At 39.9% G+C, this 14,334-nt stretch overlaps 1 protein-coding gene across 3 annotated transcripts in view; it reads left to right on the top strand.

Annotated features, from left to right (window-relative positions):
• Positions 1-424: 424 nt before the first annotated feature.
• hecw1a (HECT, C2 and WW domain containing E3 ubiquitin protein ligase 1a) overlaps positions 425-14,334 on the top strand; it is an 88,734-nt gene continuing 74,824 nt past the window's right edge. For all 3 annotated transcript variants that reach the window (XM_013914450.1, XM_005747477.2, XM_005747476.2), the window contains exon 1: positions 425-900. In XM_013914450.1, the coding sequence (XP_013769904.1) occupies positions 871-900 (30 nt within the window). In that variant the 5' untranslated portion in view covers positions 425-870. The remainder of the gene's footprint in view (positions 901-14,334) is intronic.

Here is a 14,334-nt window from a genome sequence, read left to right as displayed (position 1 = left end):
TGATTGACATACTACCTGCTAGTAAATACATCAACGGCTCACCTAGGTAACCGGAGCTGTAGTCACTAGCTGGCAGCTTGAAAGCGACACTGCTTTACACGAAAACATTTTCAGAAATACGGGATTTCCAGCTTTCACTTGTACTCATCCTCATCCTGTATTCATATACATACGAAAATGTCTGTTCTGCAGGCACAGCATCGACAATGCGAACACGGTTGCCTGGGACGGAGTCGCATTTCCTGCTTGAACTAAGTTCCAGCTTTCCTTTCGTCTTTCCGTCTTTAGCTTCTGTTGTTTTGGCGGTGGGAGTAATGCGAGCGCTTGCTATCGCGTGCGCGTAACTAGGTACATGAGCGGAGGGAGTAGAGATGAGGAGGTAGCGCACGCGAGGCAGAAAACCCGCTTTCGGATTGGCTGAGAGACACTGGTACCCAGCTCAGTGAAGCTCGAGAAATTCGCCTCAAACGACCGGAAGTTCCACCGGAAATCGCATTCTTACATTGTCATGCAACAAACTGTATGAAAATAATATTTGGGATAGAATAGGTTTCCACACAAAGTATTACGTCACGTTTCATTATATCAGATAAGCTGAGTTCGGAAAATACTGACCAAAAACTTCGCGGTATTCGGTTTTCTGACGGCGTGTTTTGGCCGCATCCTGGGACGTGCTCGCGGTTGCTGCTAGCTTTACTTTGGTCCAGAGAAAGAGTGAAGGATGTGACTGAAGCCTCTTTCGCGTGCCTCATCGGCCCTGACTCACTACGCCGTTTGTGTACACTCCTACTGCACTTTGCCTACGAAATGGAGCTCGATGGAAATTAGCAAGCGTGTACCTCTTCGAATTCCCACCCTTACCTTTGGAGAATGATCCACCGGCAGGTTATTTTATCCCAGGTAGGTCGCCTCCATTGTTGCCTTAACGTTGATGTAGTGTCATATCCTGCCAGTCTCCAGCAGCGGGCCCAGCGTTCGGTAACCCGCATTTATGTCATTCTCTTCCGTGTGGAGGAAACGTTACGCTGAATTGTTTAAACAGTGAGTGATTTATTGTAACAGTACATAATGTCAGCAAAAATATCAAGTACATAGCCGCAGCATTTAGACAGAGTGCCTTTTCAGAGGCGGTTTACTTTAAAGCCAAACGTGTTTCCCCAGTAGCTTAATTTTCTATTGCTGCAAGGGCGTAACATCCTTTAAAGTTGTTATTTTGTGTAATAAAACATCTAAATTGAGACTGTGTCAGCTGTATTACACGTGCCGAATTGAAGGGTGGCGACTGCTGTATGAAGACATTAAGCCATGTTTCAGTGAAAACCTTGCCCTTCTCTGGTAAGCAGCGCTGCATTAAATTAATTAATTTCTTGAATGATGTTTGGCGTGAATGTATTGGCGCTGAAGATGTCGGGGCCCTACAGCGTCGCACTGAGTTCTTCCTCCTTATTTGTAATGTACCACGAGCAGAAGAGAAAGGCTTACCCCCTCCGGTCTTTGTGCGAGGATTCCCATCCACAAAATCCTCTTAAATACTGGAGCCACACATGATCTGTGTATTTCCTTTTGTTTGCTTCTGTTCTTTGGAGACATGATAATAATAATAATAGAAAAGGTTTAGCCATGAAGGGATGCATATCACCAGTGATGGTGTTTGTCTAGCTGTCAAGCTGCTGAGTAAATTGTGACCCACATAAATCCCTGTAACAATGGGGAAAAGGCAACGTTTACTAGGTATTGCACACTACCATCAGATCTTCCAGTATCAATAGGGCAAACCTATTTTTGCTGGGTTTTCTGTTCCGCTTCTGAATGGATGCCACTGATTTGCCACCAGCTATTTTTAACATATTCATAATTATGCACATAGGTATGGTTGGTACTAATTAATGGTGGATATTCTCATATATGCAGTATTTTTGTTGTATAATGTCAATGATGTTCATAGTTCCTTTAACTGCATGCAAGTCTGCAGTGGTTGGCTATCACCAGAGGTGAACTCAGGTTGTTTATGATGAATATGAGAACCAGACCCTGATGTTTTCATGTATCACCCACTCCACTGTAAGTCACACAGGGCTGAATGTTTCTACTAGAAAGCCTAAGAGGTTTGAGCACATCTTTGTGACCTGAGCTCTGAAGATAAGCTTTTTATGTTTATCTTTCTGTGGGCATTGCAATAAGGAAAACGATAAGCAATTTGAAATTGACAAGCACTGTTTTCTTTGAGTGGTTCACCTTCTTATGCTAAGAAATGTTAATCAAGCAGGCCCAAGTGAAAAGGATTTTTCTAATGCATTGTCAGATTTAAAGCATGATAAACCAGAAAAGCACTTTGCTATTTTAAGGGAAATCCCTGCTTAACCAATCCATTCTTCTGTTTGATTGGGGTCTCTGATTATTGAAAAAAGCATAATCATAATTATTTCTCAGTTATTTAATTTGCTTGTTAGTTAATATTAACATTCACCAAGTGGATGTTGAAGTACTTGGGGGTAGGGTTAGGTTTCATGCGAACCAAGTGTAGTTTCAGAAACCTGAAATTAATTGTTTTCAAATGAATTCTCTTCCATGCATTTTGGCTTTATAGAGCTTCACTTGTGAGATTACATTTGGATACACCAGGTAAAACTTTGTTGTTTTGTTCCAACAGAACTAAACAATGAGTGAGTTTTGGCTAAGGTGAAACACTCATTTGATTTAAAACGCAAGACAGAATAATCTCATAGTGAAAATAAAAAAAAATTAAGCACTTTACCCAGATTTTCTTTATTCATAATTAAATGTAACACGAGTTCTGATCCAATCAGCTGAATGTTGAATTATCTTTACATAATTCAGCATCATTGTGGATTGCATATGTAAAAACATATTAGTTACACTGGCAAGAAGAAAGTCAGATTTATCGGGAGAATTCTGTCAAAGCAAATAGAAGTGCAACATTTTCTGTTTGGCTGGAGAGAGGCCAAGTCAGGTCAACATGTACAGAAAGAGGAGCAACACAGTTACTGTAGCAAGAGCAGGTTAAACATGTCTTTGTCTGCTCATGCTAACTGTCATGGCAACTCGGATACAATCAAAACAACACCCAATATGGGAAAATGCTGTTGAGTGGATAACTCCTCAAAGTGATCAGGTAATGATATATAATAATTAAAACTACCACGATGTTCCTGCCACAGCTGGCTGCCTAACATTATTTCCTGACACCTGACAGTTTTTCAGCAGAATAAATGACAACATAAAAATTGATCTAAGCAAGCAGGATTACTGTAAATAAGCCAAACAATAGTTTAAAAAGAAATATGAAAAATGGAATAATTTAGGATAAGTGCAGCAGCTTCTGCCACTTAGCTGTAATGTAATCATTTCATACTTCAGCCTGTTAAAAGACACTGCTTAAATGTATATGCAAGAAACAGAAGAGGCAGATTTCCAGTAATAAAAGTGTACTTGATAGAAGACTATCACTGCATGAGAAGTGTAGCCTGTAGCTTTTTTCATTCAAGACGTTTAAAGGACTAAAGGTAGTTTAAAGGTTTCTTTTTAGTGAGTTTTGCAGAGAAAAGTTATACGCAGTCAGAAGCTCTACCAGCACTTATTATAGTTTGGTGAGTATCGAAGCTCACAATACAAAAAAACTCAACGTAAGCAACACTTACACTGTTTTCTAGCTGTTTAACCTTTCAAGTGAGAGAAAAAAGTGTGCAAGCTATCATAAAGTGGCCATTTACTGCATGATGACAGCAACTGCTGCAACCAACTAACTTGATTAATAAAGTGGAAATTGTTTGATCATGGATTATTTCTGTCTCTAATATGATTGTCCTAGTATTGCAAGCTTTAAACAAAAACATCTGCAATTGAAATGTGTGTAGTTGGGGACTGGTAAAGATTTTCAGTGTTTTCAGTTTTGTGTGTGTTTGTTAGCAGTCACTGCTTTGTGTCACTTGGCTTGATTTAGACAGTAGCGACAACTGTACAACATGTTTATCAAGTTTACTGGGACATTATAAGAAGCAGAGTATGCCATTGGTCTTTATTCCTAATGATGTAGCATAATAGCAGTTTTTTGTTTCAGTCCTTTAACATCCCTTTTATAATTTTATCATGGCTAAATTGTGGATATTTTAATATTGAACGATTCAAATAATGCTGAGAGATAATTTGATTTTAATGACTTTTCTCATCTAAATAAAATATGGAAGGAATTAATTCTTCTTTATTCCCAGGAAAGTTAATTTGATTTTGTGCATCAAAATGGGCTGTGTTAAGTGTCTACAGAGGGAGGACCCCAGACTCATCCTCTTAAATAACTTGCGCTACTTTACCACTTTTAGCACAACAGACCCAATCTGATCCTCCACACTAGAGTTTTAAAGCCTGTGCTGAAACCAAGGGAAAAAAAGATACTTAATACTAGTGGTACAACGGATCACGGTTGATCCGTAATCCGAACCGATCCCACTCCACGGTTTGGCACGCACGTGATCCGAAGATTCGATAAAGAAGAAAAAAGTACGTGTATGGTGGCGTGGTGGGTCTGTCAAGCAATAGCTATGGCCAGCGCTAGCGGTCCAAATGGAGGAGCAGAGGAGTTTGCGGCATTTAAGCAGCCCTTTGCTGCCCAGTCCGACCGGGCTAAAGCTATTACAAAAGCTGTTGGGGTGTTTAGCTGCAGACGGGAGGCCATATTCTGTTGTGCAAAACAAGGGGTTTAAACTGTGATGAACGTGCTTGAGCCACGCTATGATGCGCGTCCGCTTTAGTGGCAAGTAGAGGTGGGAATCACCATACATCCCACGATACGATATTATTGCAATTTTTAAAAATATTTTGCGATATTCAGATTCTGTACATAAAGGTAAACTTTATCAATATTAGTTTTATCTAATATCAAAGTCTCGCACTCAGTCTTTCTCTCATTTCAGTTTTATTGTTGACAAACTGAACGGTTTGTATTACAGTCTAGTCCAACTTAACTGAATGCAACCATCTGGTACAATTATAGCTAATCTGAACTATGCAATTTATGAAAACTATGCAGCCCCTTCAGCAACTGAAGAATTTGAAAGTAAATTAAAACAAAATATAATTTTACATTAAATAAAAAAGTTGTAAACTTAATTAAAATAAAACATGTCTTAAATTAAAATAAGTAAACTGTCATGTTTATTGCGGCCAAAAAAAAGTTAAACACATTTGGACAGTGAACGAATGTCAGGATTGTTGCTCAGAAAAAGGATCAACATGCTCTGAAGTCAGAGCACAAAAACCTTTTTTGTAACAAAATATCGATTTCTGCTGTCCCTGTATCGATACATTATTAGCAAACAAAATATCACGATACTACACAGTATCGATTTTTTCCCCCACCCCTAGTGGCAAGATCGTACCCAGGCATGTATGAGCAGGAAAAGTTTAAAGTTATGGCTGAACTGTCCCAGGCATCTTCTGTTGTGTTGTGTTCTTTCTCCTCTGCTCTTCTCCCTGTACACCAACTGCTGCACCTCCACCCACCAGTCTGTCAAGCTAATTAAGTTTGCAGATGACACCACCGTTATCGGACTCATCTCGGACGGGGACGAGTCTGCCTACAGGAGGGAGGTTGAACGTCTGGTGTCCTGGTGCAGCCACAACAACCTGGTGCTGAATGCCCAGAAGACAGTGGAGATTATTGTGGACTTCAGGAAGCACACAGCTCCACTCCCCCCCATCATCCTGACTGACACCCCCATCACCTCTGTGGACTCGTTCCGCTTCCTGGGTACCACCATCACCCAGGACCTGAAGTGGGAGCCCACCATCACCTCCGTCATCAAGAAAGCCCAGCAGAGGATGTACTTCCTGAGGCAGCTGAAGAAATTCAACCTGCCAACACGGACGATGATGCAGTTCTACACTGCAATCATCGAGTCCATCCTCACCTCCTCCATCACCGTGTGGTACGCTGGAGCCACTATCAGGGACAAACAGAGACTGCAGCGTGTTGTGCGCTCTGCTGAGAAGGTGATTGGCTGCAGACTCCCATCTCTGCAGGACCTGTACACCTCCAGGACATTGCGGCGTGCAGCTCGGATCTCAGCTGACCCTTCTCACCCTGGACACAGTCTGTTTGACCTGCTCCCCTCAGGCAGGAGGCTCCGGTCCATTCGCACCAGAACCTCTCGCCATAAGAACAGTTTCTTCCCCTCTGCTGTCGGACACATGAACAATAACCATATGACTGTTCCCACCACTAACACATGACCCTACGCTGTGTTCACTGCATCATTCCATGTTTGGCACTGATCACCACCTGCACTCATGTATATATCATGTATATATCTATCCACTTAGCACTTTAATTCTTATTCTTATTTTTATATTTTTATGACAGTATGTTTGCACTGAAGCACCGCAGCAATTTCCTAATGTTGTAAACCTGCTCAACATCTGGCAATAAACCCTTTCTGATTTCTGATTTCTGATTTCTGTTGCCCAACTACAAACGGATGGACCTCCAGGTCAACGGAAAGCTACGTGACCGCTCATTATATCACAGCGGAGTGGTAGATATAAAGCCCTGTACTGCCCTATATTGCACCTTAATTTGTTTTTATATAATTGCGTGGAATGAGTCTTGAGTTGAATGTCTTTAACAGGCAAAAAATCCTTAAAAAGTTAACAAGTAAATGTTAAAAATTTTTCTTTTTTTCTTTTTTGCTGATCTGAAAATTGATCCGATCCGTGACTTAAAACCGTGAGATTTTTGATCCGGTGCACCACTACTTAATACCATTTGCAATGCCACTGGGGAAAACAGAGCAAAAAATGCTGTTATTAAAAAAATGGGAAAAGATTAGAATAACACACGGTAACAGCACCATTTAAGATGTCTGACGTAGTGCAAAAAACATGCCAACCACGTTAGCATTTATGAGAACTCTTTAATTTAGTGTGAAACTGGAGCTTTACTGAACTCTCAAACTCCTTTATGAGGAATGCTTTGGGAGGTTCGTTGTGCTGCTTGACTTTGTTGCCACCACTTTGTAGGGTCATTTGCACAATATAATATAATATCAAATATGTTGTGTCTTGGTCCAACTTTTTAAGCAGCTGCCTAAAGAGGTCCTTTTTTACATGTGACTACGTTAGTAAATTCCATTCATTCTTGACTTTTTCTGTGTAATGGAGTGCAGATTGCGAGTGCTCCTGCCACACTTGTTGGAGTCATTTGTTTACATTTATATCGAACATCACCAGCTGTTAGTGTGTCCTCGTCTGTAGCTCAGTTGTGTGTTGTTTCCACCTTTAATGGGAACAACATCTTGCGAATTAATGCGCTTTATTGGAGGTTTTTGAAGTATCTGTCTTTTTCGACTCATCGGAGGCTGACATGTGGCTCTTGCTCTCAGATATATCCCGGCTTGTCTTGTTGCTGCTGCGTGCACTATAGAAAGTGCATGCCGTTGTTATAGAAGTGATTGCAGTATGACATTTTCATTCCATGCAACAATTTAAATCAGTATTATCACAGATGATGAGATATGGCACAGCCTGAGAAGACTATTGTTGGTATTAAGACTATTATAAATCGGCATGCTGTTATGATTTTTAGTATCTCACAACCCGTTTTTTTCTTTCTTTTACTTCTTGGATAACACTACTGCACACACAGCATCAGGGCAAACATAGCATGCCGTTTATGGCCTAAAAGTGTTTTTCCTTAAGAAATTAAACTGTGGTCAGTATTGTGGTAGACCTCAGTTTCATTAAGCTGTCTTTCCATTGAATTTTTAATCCCACAGACAAAAACTCAAGAACAATAAAAAACAAAACGAAACAAAAGCTAAATTTACTTTGCCAGCTTACCAGCTTTGTGTGCAAGAAACACTCATGTGGAAGGCGTTATTCTGCAGAATGGAAATGTAGGGACACAAACAGATCTTAACAGGAAGAACTAGTAACTGCAAGTTTCATTACATGCAAACAGTATCAGTCAAAATATTCAATCCGCATCTAAAACTGCTGCTTGACAGTTAAATAACAGAACTGAAGTTGCATGGACTTACTCACTGGAGTTTGTGTATATTTTTAAGCATTATGGGAACTCTATTGTAGTTCTCAAAGTTTTTGTACTGTATATTGTAGCAGATACACTCAATGTTTGTGTGTCCCAAATACATGGGAGAACAACAGGAGTCTAACCTTCTCTGGGCAGGACCTCTTGTATCATTTCAGTACACTTTAGGTTTTTTCCTATTCTCAACTGTTATTGGCTACAGTACATAAAATGATCTCCAACAAAAGACATACATCAACATCAAACACACTAGACTGACACTGCAATGTTGTAATCAATCTGCAGATCTTTTCTCCTGCATTATACTGTGTGTAGTTCTGTTAAATGATAGAGTAATTTGATGGAGTAACTCCAACTTACTTTTAAAAATAAAAACATTACATTATATTTAAACCGAGTTCAAAATGTCCTTTTCCCCAGCAACTGCTTGACATTGCTGGGAAAACCATTAGAGCTCTGCATTGATGGTATAGCCTAAGACTTCACTGCATCAGCAATCTGCTCTCGATCTGTTTAAAGTACAAATAGAAGTATTGATATTCGGTTTGTTATTAGCAGCACGGTGGCACGGTGGTTAGCACTGTTGCCGCACAGCAAGAAGGTCCTGAGTTCAATTCCACCATCAGGCCAGGGTCTTTCTGTGTGGAGTTTGCATGTTCTCCCTGTGTTTGCGTGGGTTCCCTCCGGGTACTCCGGCTTCCTCCCACCGTCCAAAGACATGCAGCTTGTGGGGATAGGTTAATTGGATAATCCAAATTGCCACTAGGTGTGAATGTGCGAGTGAATGTGAGTGTGAATGGTTGTCTGTCCCTGTGTGTTAGCCCTGCGACAGTCTGGCGACCTGTCCAGGGTGTACCCCGCCTTTCGCCCTATGACAGCTGGGATAGGCTCCAGCGCCCCCCGCGACCCTGAAAAAGGATAAGCGGAAGCGAATGGATGGATGGATGGTTTGTTATTAGGTTTTACCAAGAGCACAGGTCATGTTTCTGATTCAGAATTGAGCGGATTGTTACTTTGTATTAAGTCGTTTTAGCAATTTGCTTTGATTCTGTTTATAGGTCTACAGTACATTATTTACAGGGACCAATAAGATCGACGGGTACATTAGCAAATGGGTCCAGTCTTAGTTTAAAAAGACATAAAAGCACCAGCGGGGGGGCGGTCAAACTTAGCACTGTTACAAAATTAATGGGTTTGGGTTCAGTTAGTGTTACAAGCTGTGCTGAAAGAATATTTGATTGTATGAATGAAACTTCATTTGAAAGTGACTATTTATTATGAGCCTAATACAAAATCCAATCCTAACCATAGCCAATGGCCAGTTTTGAGATGAAGTGAAGACTCTACTAAGTGACCACATTCCTGATGATAGTCAGGTCATCACTCAGATTAATACTAGTTAACTAGTACACTGTGTTTTGCAATACTGTGTTCATGAAACTCATGAAACGTGTTCATGAAAATCATTATGTAAAGTCCATGTTGCTCTCATGTGCTTATATTGGTCAGGGAGCTCTCTGTTGTAGTGCTATCACAGTAGAGGCTTCCAAATCTCTCCCATACTGGACTGAATGTGATTATACCAGTTAATTGTGCAAATGTAAGAATAAGCAGGAAGTACAAGTGGGGACATTTCCTAGGAGAGTTTTGCCTTAGTGTAGCTAGCTATGGCACTGTACTGATGTGTAGCTATGAAACTAATGAGCACTGTAGGGATTTGAATGTGACTGTATAGTTTTTGTCTTCTCTCTTATTTGCATATGTGTGTCACACATGAGCATTGTTTTTTTGATGCATATGTAGTCAGTGAGTGTGTACTCAGTGTATCTTTAACTGTTAGTCAGGCTGTTAGAAAATAGAAGGGTGAGTAAGAAAATATGAACATAAGGTATCAGTGTGTTGGGATGTAATATTGATCATTTTTTCATTCACACTGACGTGCAGATATGAGCTGACTCTCCAGTCGCAGATGTCAGACTGTCCTTGAGTACATAAACTTTTACTGTATTGTGTTTAGTCACAGAAATAGAACAAGTGCATTTAAAGATTTGTTGTTTATCCTGATTAATGGAAGAAAATTAAACTCTTGCTGCAGGCTCAATCATATTCTGTCTTATTCAAATTTTTGTCTCCCATTCTTTAACCTCTGGGCCGTTTTTAGCATAGCTGCTTTTCCTGTAATAGGTCAGTCTGTAGTAGTCCTGTTACATCTCTTGGTCTTCTGCTTCTCATAGATACTCTGCAGTCTGGCCAGAGAGTAATCCTTCAATTTGCTTTTCATTTTTGGCAAATGGACAAAGTTGCAGGGAGGCAAATCTGGCAAGTGGTCCAGCTGGTGAGCAAAGTTTATGTTGGTGTTCCAGAAAAGGTGCCTACGTGATGTTTTTCCTGCTTGCCAACACCAGCTCTGATTATTTGCGGTAAGTTTCCTCCTCTAGCTAAGTGAGGATGTTACAGTGGAACTAGGGGCTGAGCTCACAGTGAAAAATCCTGCGCATAGTCCCGGCTTTATGACTGTGACATTGTAGACTTAGAGGCGAAATTCAAGCCAGATTTTGGAGAGTTACTGAAATTCGACTAGTTACATAAAATGATATGCCATTGCATGGCTATCTTTGGAGCTATTGTTGGGCTAATATAGACACAGAAGCACTGAAATACTTTAGGGTGAGGGTTGAATTGTTCCTAATTACATGTTGGGGGTTAGTCTCTGGTACTTGATTGGCAAAGTTCTGTCGTAGGGCAGGAAGAAGACATGGTTTAATTGGATTCATTCTCCTTTTAAGGGGCTCTGCTGGGTGTGCTTGTGCGAATGCAGACATTTTGCAAACTTGCAGGGAGGCAGCTCTTGTGCTTGCATAATAAAGTTTGGTTGTGTATAAGTCAATGGGAAAATAACCTGTCACCTACGCAAATACTTTGCTGCTTAGTTGATGGTTTCATAGCTGGTGTCACATCTGATTGTTTATTTCATAAATTATTGCCATCAGATCAGGGTGTTGTTTACGGTGGGCCTTAGGTGGAGACACCTGGGGACCTACACACACCTGAACTAAATCTAGGAGACACTGGGGGGTAAACTAAAAATAAGGCAAAAGAGTCTAAGAGAACTTGACAGAAACACTTAAAACAAAGACAAATACTAGACAAGAAACAAAAGGATACTGGAGATAATAAAAGAGATAATCGAAACCAATTTTAATATATCTGACATAAATTTCAATACAATTATTTTTTTTAAATACATTTTTGTTATTAAGGTGAAAATGTTTAATAATAAATATCAAATTTTTAAAAAAGTATTTCACCCTCAGAATGTATATTTATTCAGAACAGTGCGCATGTATTCAAATTGTTATGTATTTAAATGGTTAGAACCTGTTACTCTGATGTACATAACAAAGTCAGAATAACATATCATGATATTTAGAATGGCCACATATCATTCCCTGTATTACTCTCTGTTTTCAATATAAAAAGTGGCAGTAAGTTTTAAATAGCTGTATATGGCATTATTAGCACTTTGCCCTTCAGATCAATCTGGTGACCTTAGAGGAGATGTTAGCGCTGGAATATGGAATTATATTTTAAATCCTTATGCATTACTTTCTATATTTTGGCTGCACACAACATTTGTTAGAATAATGGTTACAAGACTTTTTGTCAATGTTCAACTAATACATGATTCAGTAAAAGGACTAGATGTTATAGTCCCTGATAATGCATTGCTTTAAATGGAGAGAATCTTGAGGGATGGCTGTTATGAGGAAAGGCAGCCCAGAAACTTTACCAACGGGACACATCGTTGTGTGCCTCAACTTTCGGTCTTTTACCCAAGCTAATCTGCAAGTTTTTGGTTAGGTTTAGTGATGAGAGATGTGATCTAGATTATCTTATTAAAATTTGGGACACATCGTCAGTAGTGGACCTTGGATTCATCGGGTGTTTCGGCCATTATCACTAGACACCCTCATCCAAGGAAGCCCTGCCAGGGGTGATCAGGGGTGTGTCACTGGTTTATGTTAAATTGTTATTTCTCTTCTTTCATTTTTTTTGTGTCTCCATGTGTATCTGCCCTGAGTAAGGCTAATCTTACATTGTAGGCCACAGTCTTCAAGGTCATTAAGATGTAAGCCAAATTTCATAATCAGAATACTTTTTTAATCCCAGAGGAAATTATGTTTACATTTTAATGGATTGTTGAGCCCAATCTACACCTCTACAATGTTTTCTTTCTAAACTTTCTGAGCTTTCACTCATATGCTTTGGAAAATCCAAACCAAAATCGTAACTTCCATAGCAGAGGTAGAAAAAACAACAAAATAGTCCAGAACCTCTCAGAATCTCAGAAAACTCAGAAAATGCTCTCTTCAAGGCTGAACAAATGAGCATATATTAGTGTTTTGCTTCTACAAATCAACACTTTTTCTGCTGTTGCCCCACATGTGGAAGTAATGCTACGTTTTGCTTGAAACTGCAAGTTATTGTGTATATTGTAACACTAATGGTGTGTTTCCCTCAGTGCCTCGGGACATTTTATGAGCCAGGGTGGCTGTTTGCTTATATAACACAGTGATAGTAGGCCTGGGGCTGTGTGGAGAGCGAGGATCCGTGGCACTTTTTTGCTAGTCCGTTAACCCTTGGTTACGTAGAGTGACACAGCTACTGCCCAGTCATCCCATAATAGTTAGTCTTCATCCTATCTATTCTTTTACTGATATTTATTTTTTATTGAAGTTTCATATTTTCAGGTTGTGATGAATTCACAGAAAACAACATTCAGAGACTTCTTGTTAATTTTTGTAGGGTTGCTTCTCCCCTGCAGGAACACTGACCATGTGAACATCTGCAGATGCACATGAAAAGTGATTTTTGTTGTATGTGTTGTAACTGTGTTGAGTCTATATGTCTGTTCTATCTGTGCTATATTTGTGTGTTCTCCATGTCTCTGTTTCCACTTGTTTCTCCATCTGTGCTTCCTTTCTTGAAGTATTCATATTTTTATCTGATAAAGATGAAGTATGAAAAGATGATGATGATGTTTCCCCCCCTAACACCCTACTTCACTTTCTCCTCTGCATTCACTGCTTCTGCTTTTTGTTTCTGTGGTTTGTAACACCCCACCGTTCTCCTCCCACTTCCCTCAGGTTTTGGTCTGCTTTGGGTTGACTGGTCATTATGCTGATGCAGCTCTGTAGTTTCAAGGTCAGTGCCCCCTCCTTCCTGCAATCACTCTCCAGCTTCTCTGTATGTGTACCTCCACCCAGCTTCTGTTGTGCATTTACGAAAGCTGCTGCAAATTTTACACACACACACACACACACACACACACACACACACACTGGTTGGACGATAAAAAAAAATCTTATTTGTAAACTGTAAAAACTCCACAACTGTATTTTAAATAAATACCATAGCTATATATGATAAACTAAAACCTTAATTGACTCGACTTACAGCTTAAAGTGCTACAGCAGAACACTCACAAACTGAAAACTTAAAACTTTGGTCAGTTCCAAAGAAATAAAGTAGTCATAGTACAAGAAAAAAAACTACCTCTACACTGCATCAGTTTTTTGTATACAAACAAACAGTTTTCAGTTATTGGGTAGAAACATTCAAATGTAAAGAAAGGAGAACAAAAACAAAACTGGCACCTAATTTTGGTCTGCTTATTCTTTAAACGGTACACCTTTGTTCACATGAAGTACAGTACTGTGTCGATAGAGTGGGCAGTGAGTTGTAATCAAGGTCAGTTACTTTAGTCAGTGCATGCTGCTCTGCTTCTTTCCTGAACTTTAAATAATCAATCCCCCAATTTCTCAACAATGTTGTCATCTTTTGAACCTTGGGCTGTGTCCGCTGACGTCAGCCGTGTCAAAGCATCCTGTGGTCTCACCTGGAGTCCGGTACAGGCAGTTTTTCAAATTGGTAGAGTCCATATGAATTATTTTTCTGGCTTTTACCTGTACTGCGAGTCGAGTGTTTTCACCAGTGCATGAAACCACATATTTTTAGATACAAGTTTGTAATGGCCATTTTCTTTGTGCGTATTTATTACACGGCGTGCTGTGGGGAAAGGCCTGTTCTAATGTTTGAGTCTAAGGTTGATTTTGAGCACCTGACGGCTCTTTTTTTGCTTCTCCTCCCTAAACTCCCTTTGATTACTCTTTGACGTGATCCTTGCGTAGGTGGTAGAAGAGGTTTGTCGTGTTTGAGTCTGGGGTGGGGACCGGTTTCCTTCATAATTTGCATAGTACAGTTTTCTGGTC

This window comes from Pundamilia nyererei, unplaced genomic scaffold, assembly GCF_000239375.1.
Source record: "Pundamilia nyererei isolate P.nyererei 1_Seehausen unplaced genomic scaffold, PunNye1.0 scaffold00198, whole genome shotgun sequence".
Taxonomy (NCBI): domain Eukaryota; kingdom Metazoa; phylum Chordata; class Actinopteri; order Cichliformes; family Cichlidae; genus Pundamilia; species Pundamilia nyererei.
Note: the sequence above shows the minus strand (reverse complement) of the source record. Positions and strands in the feature narration are given on the sequence as shown.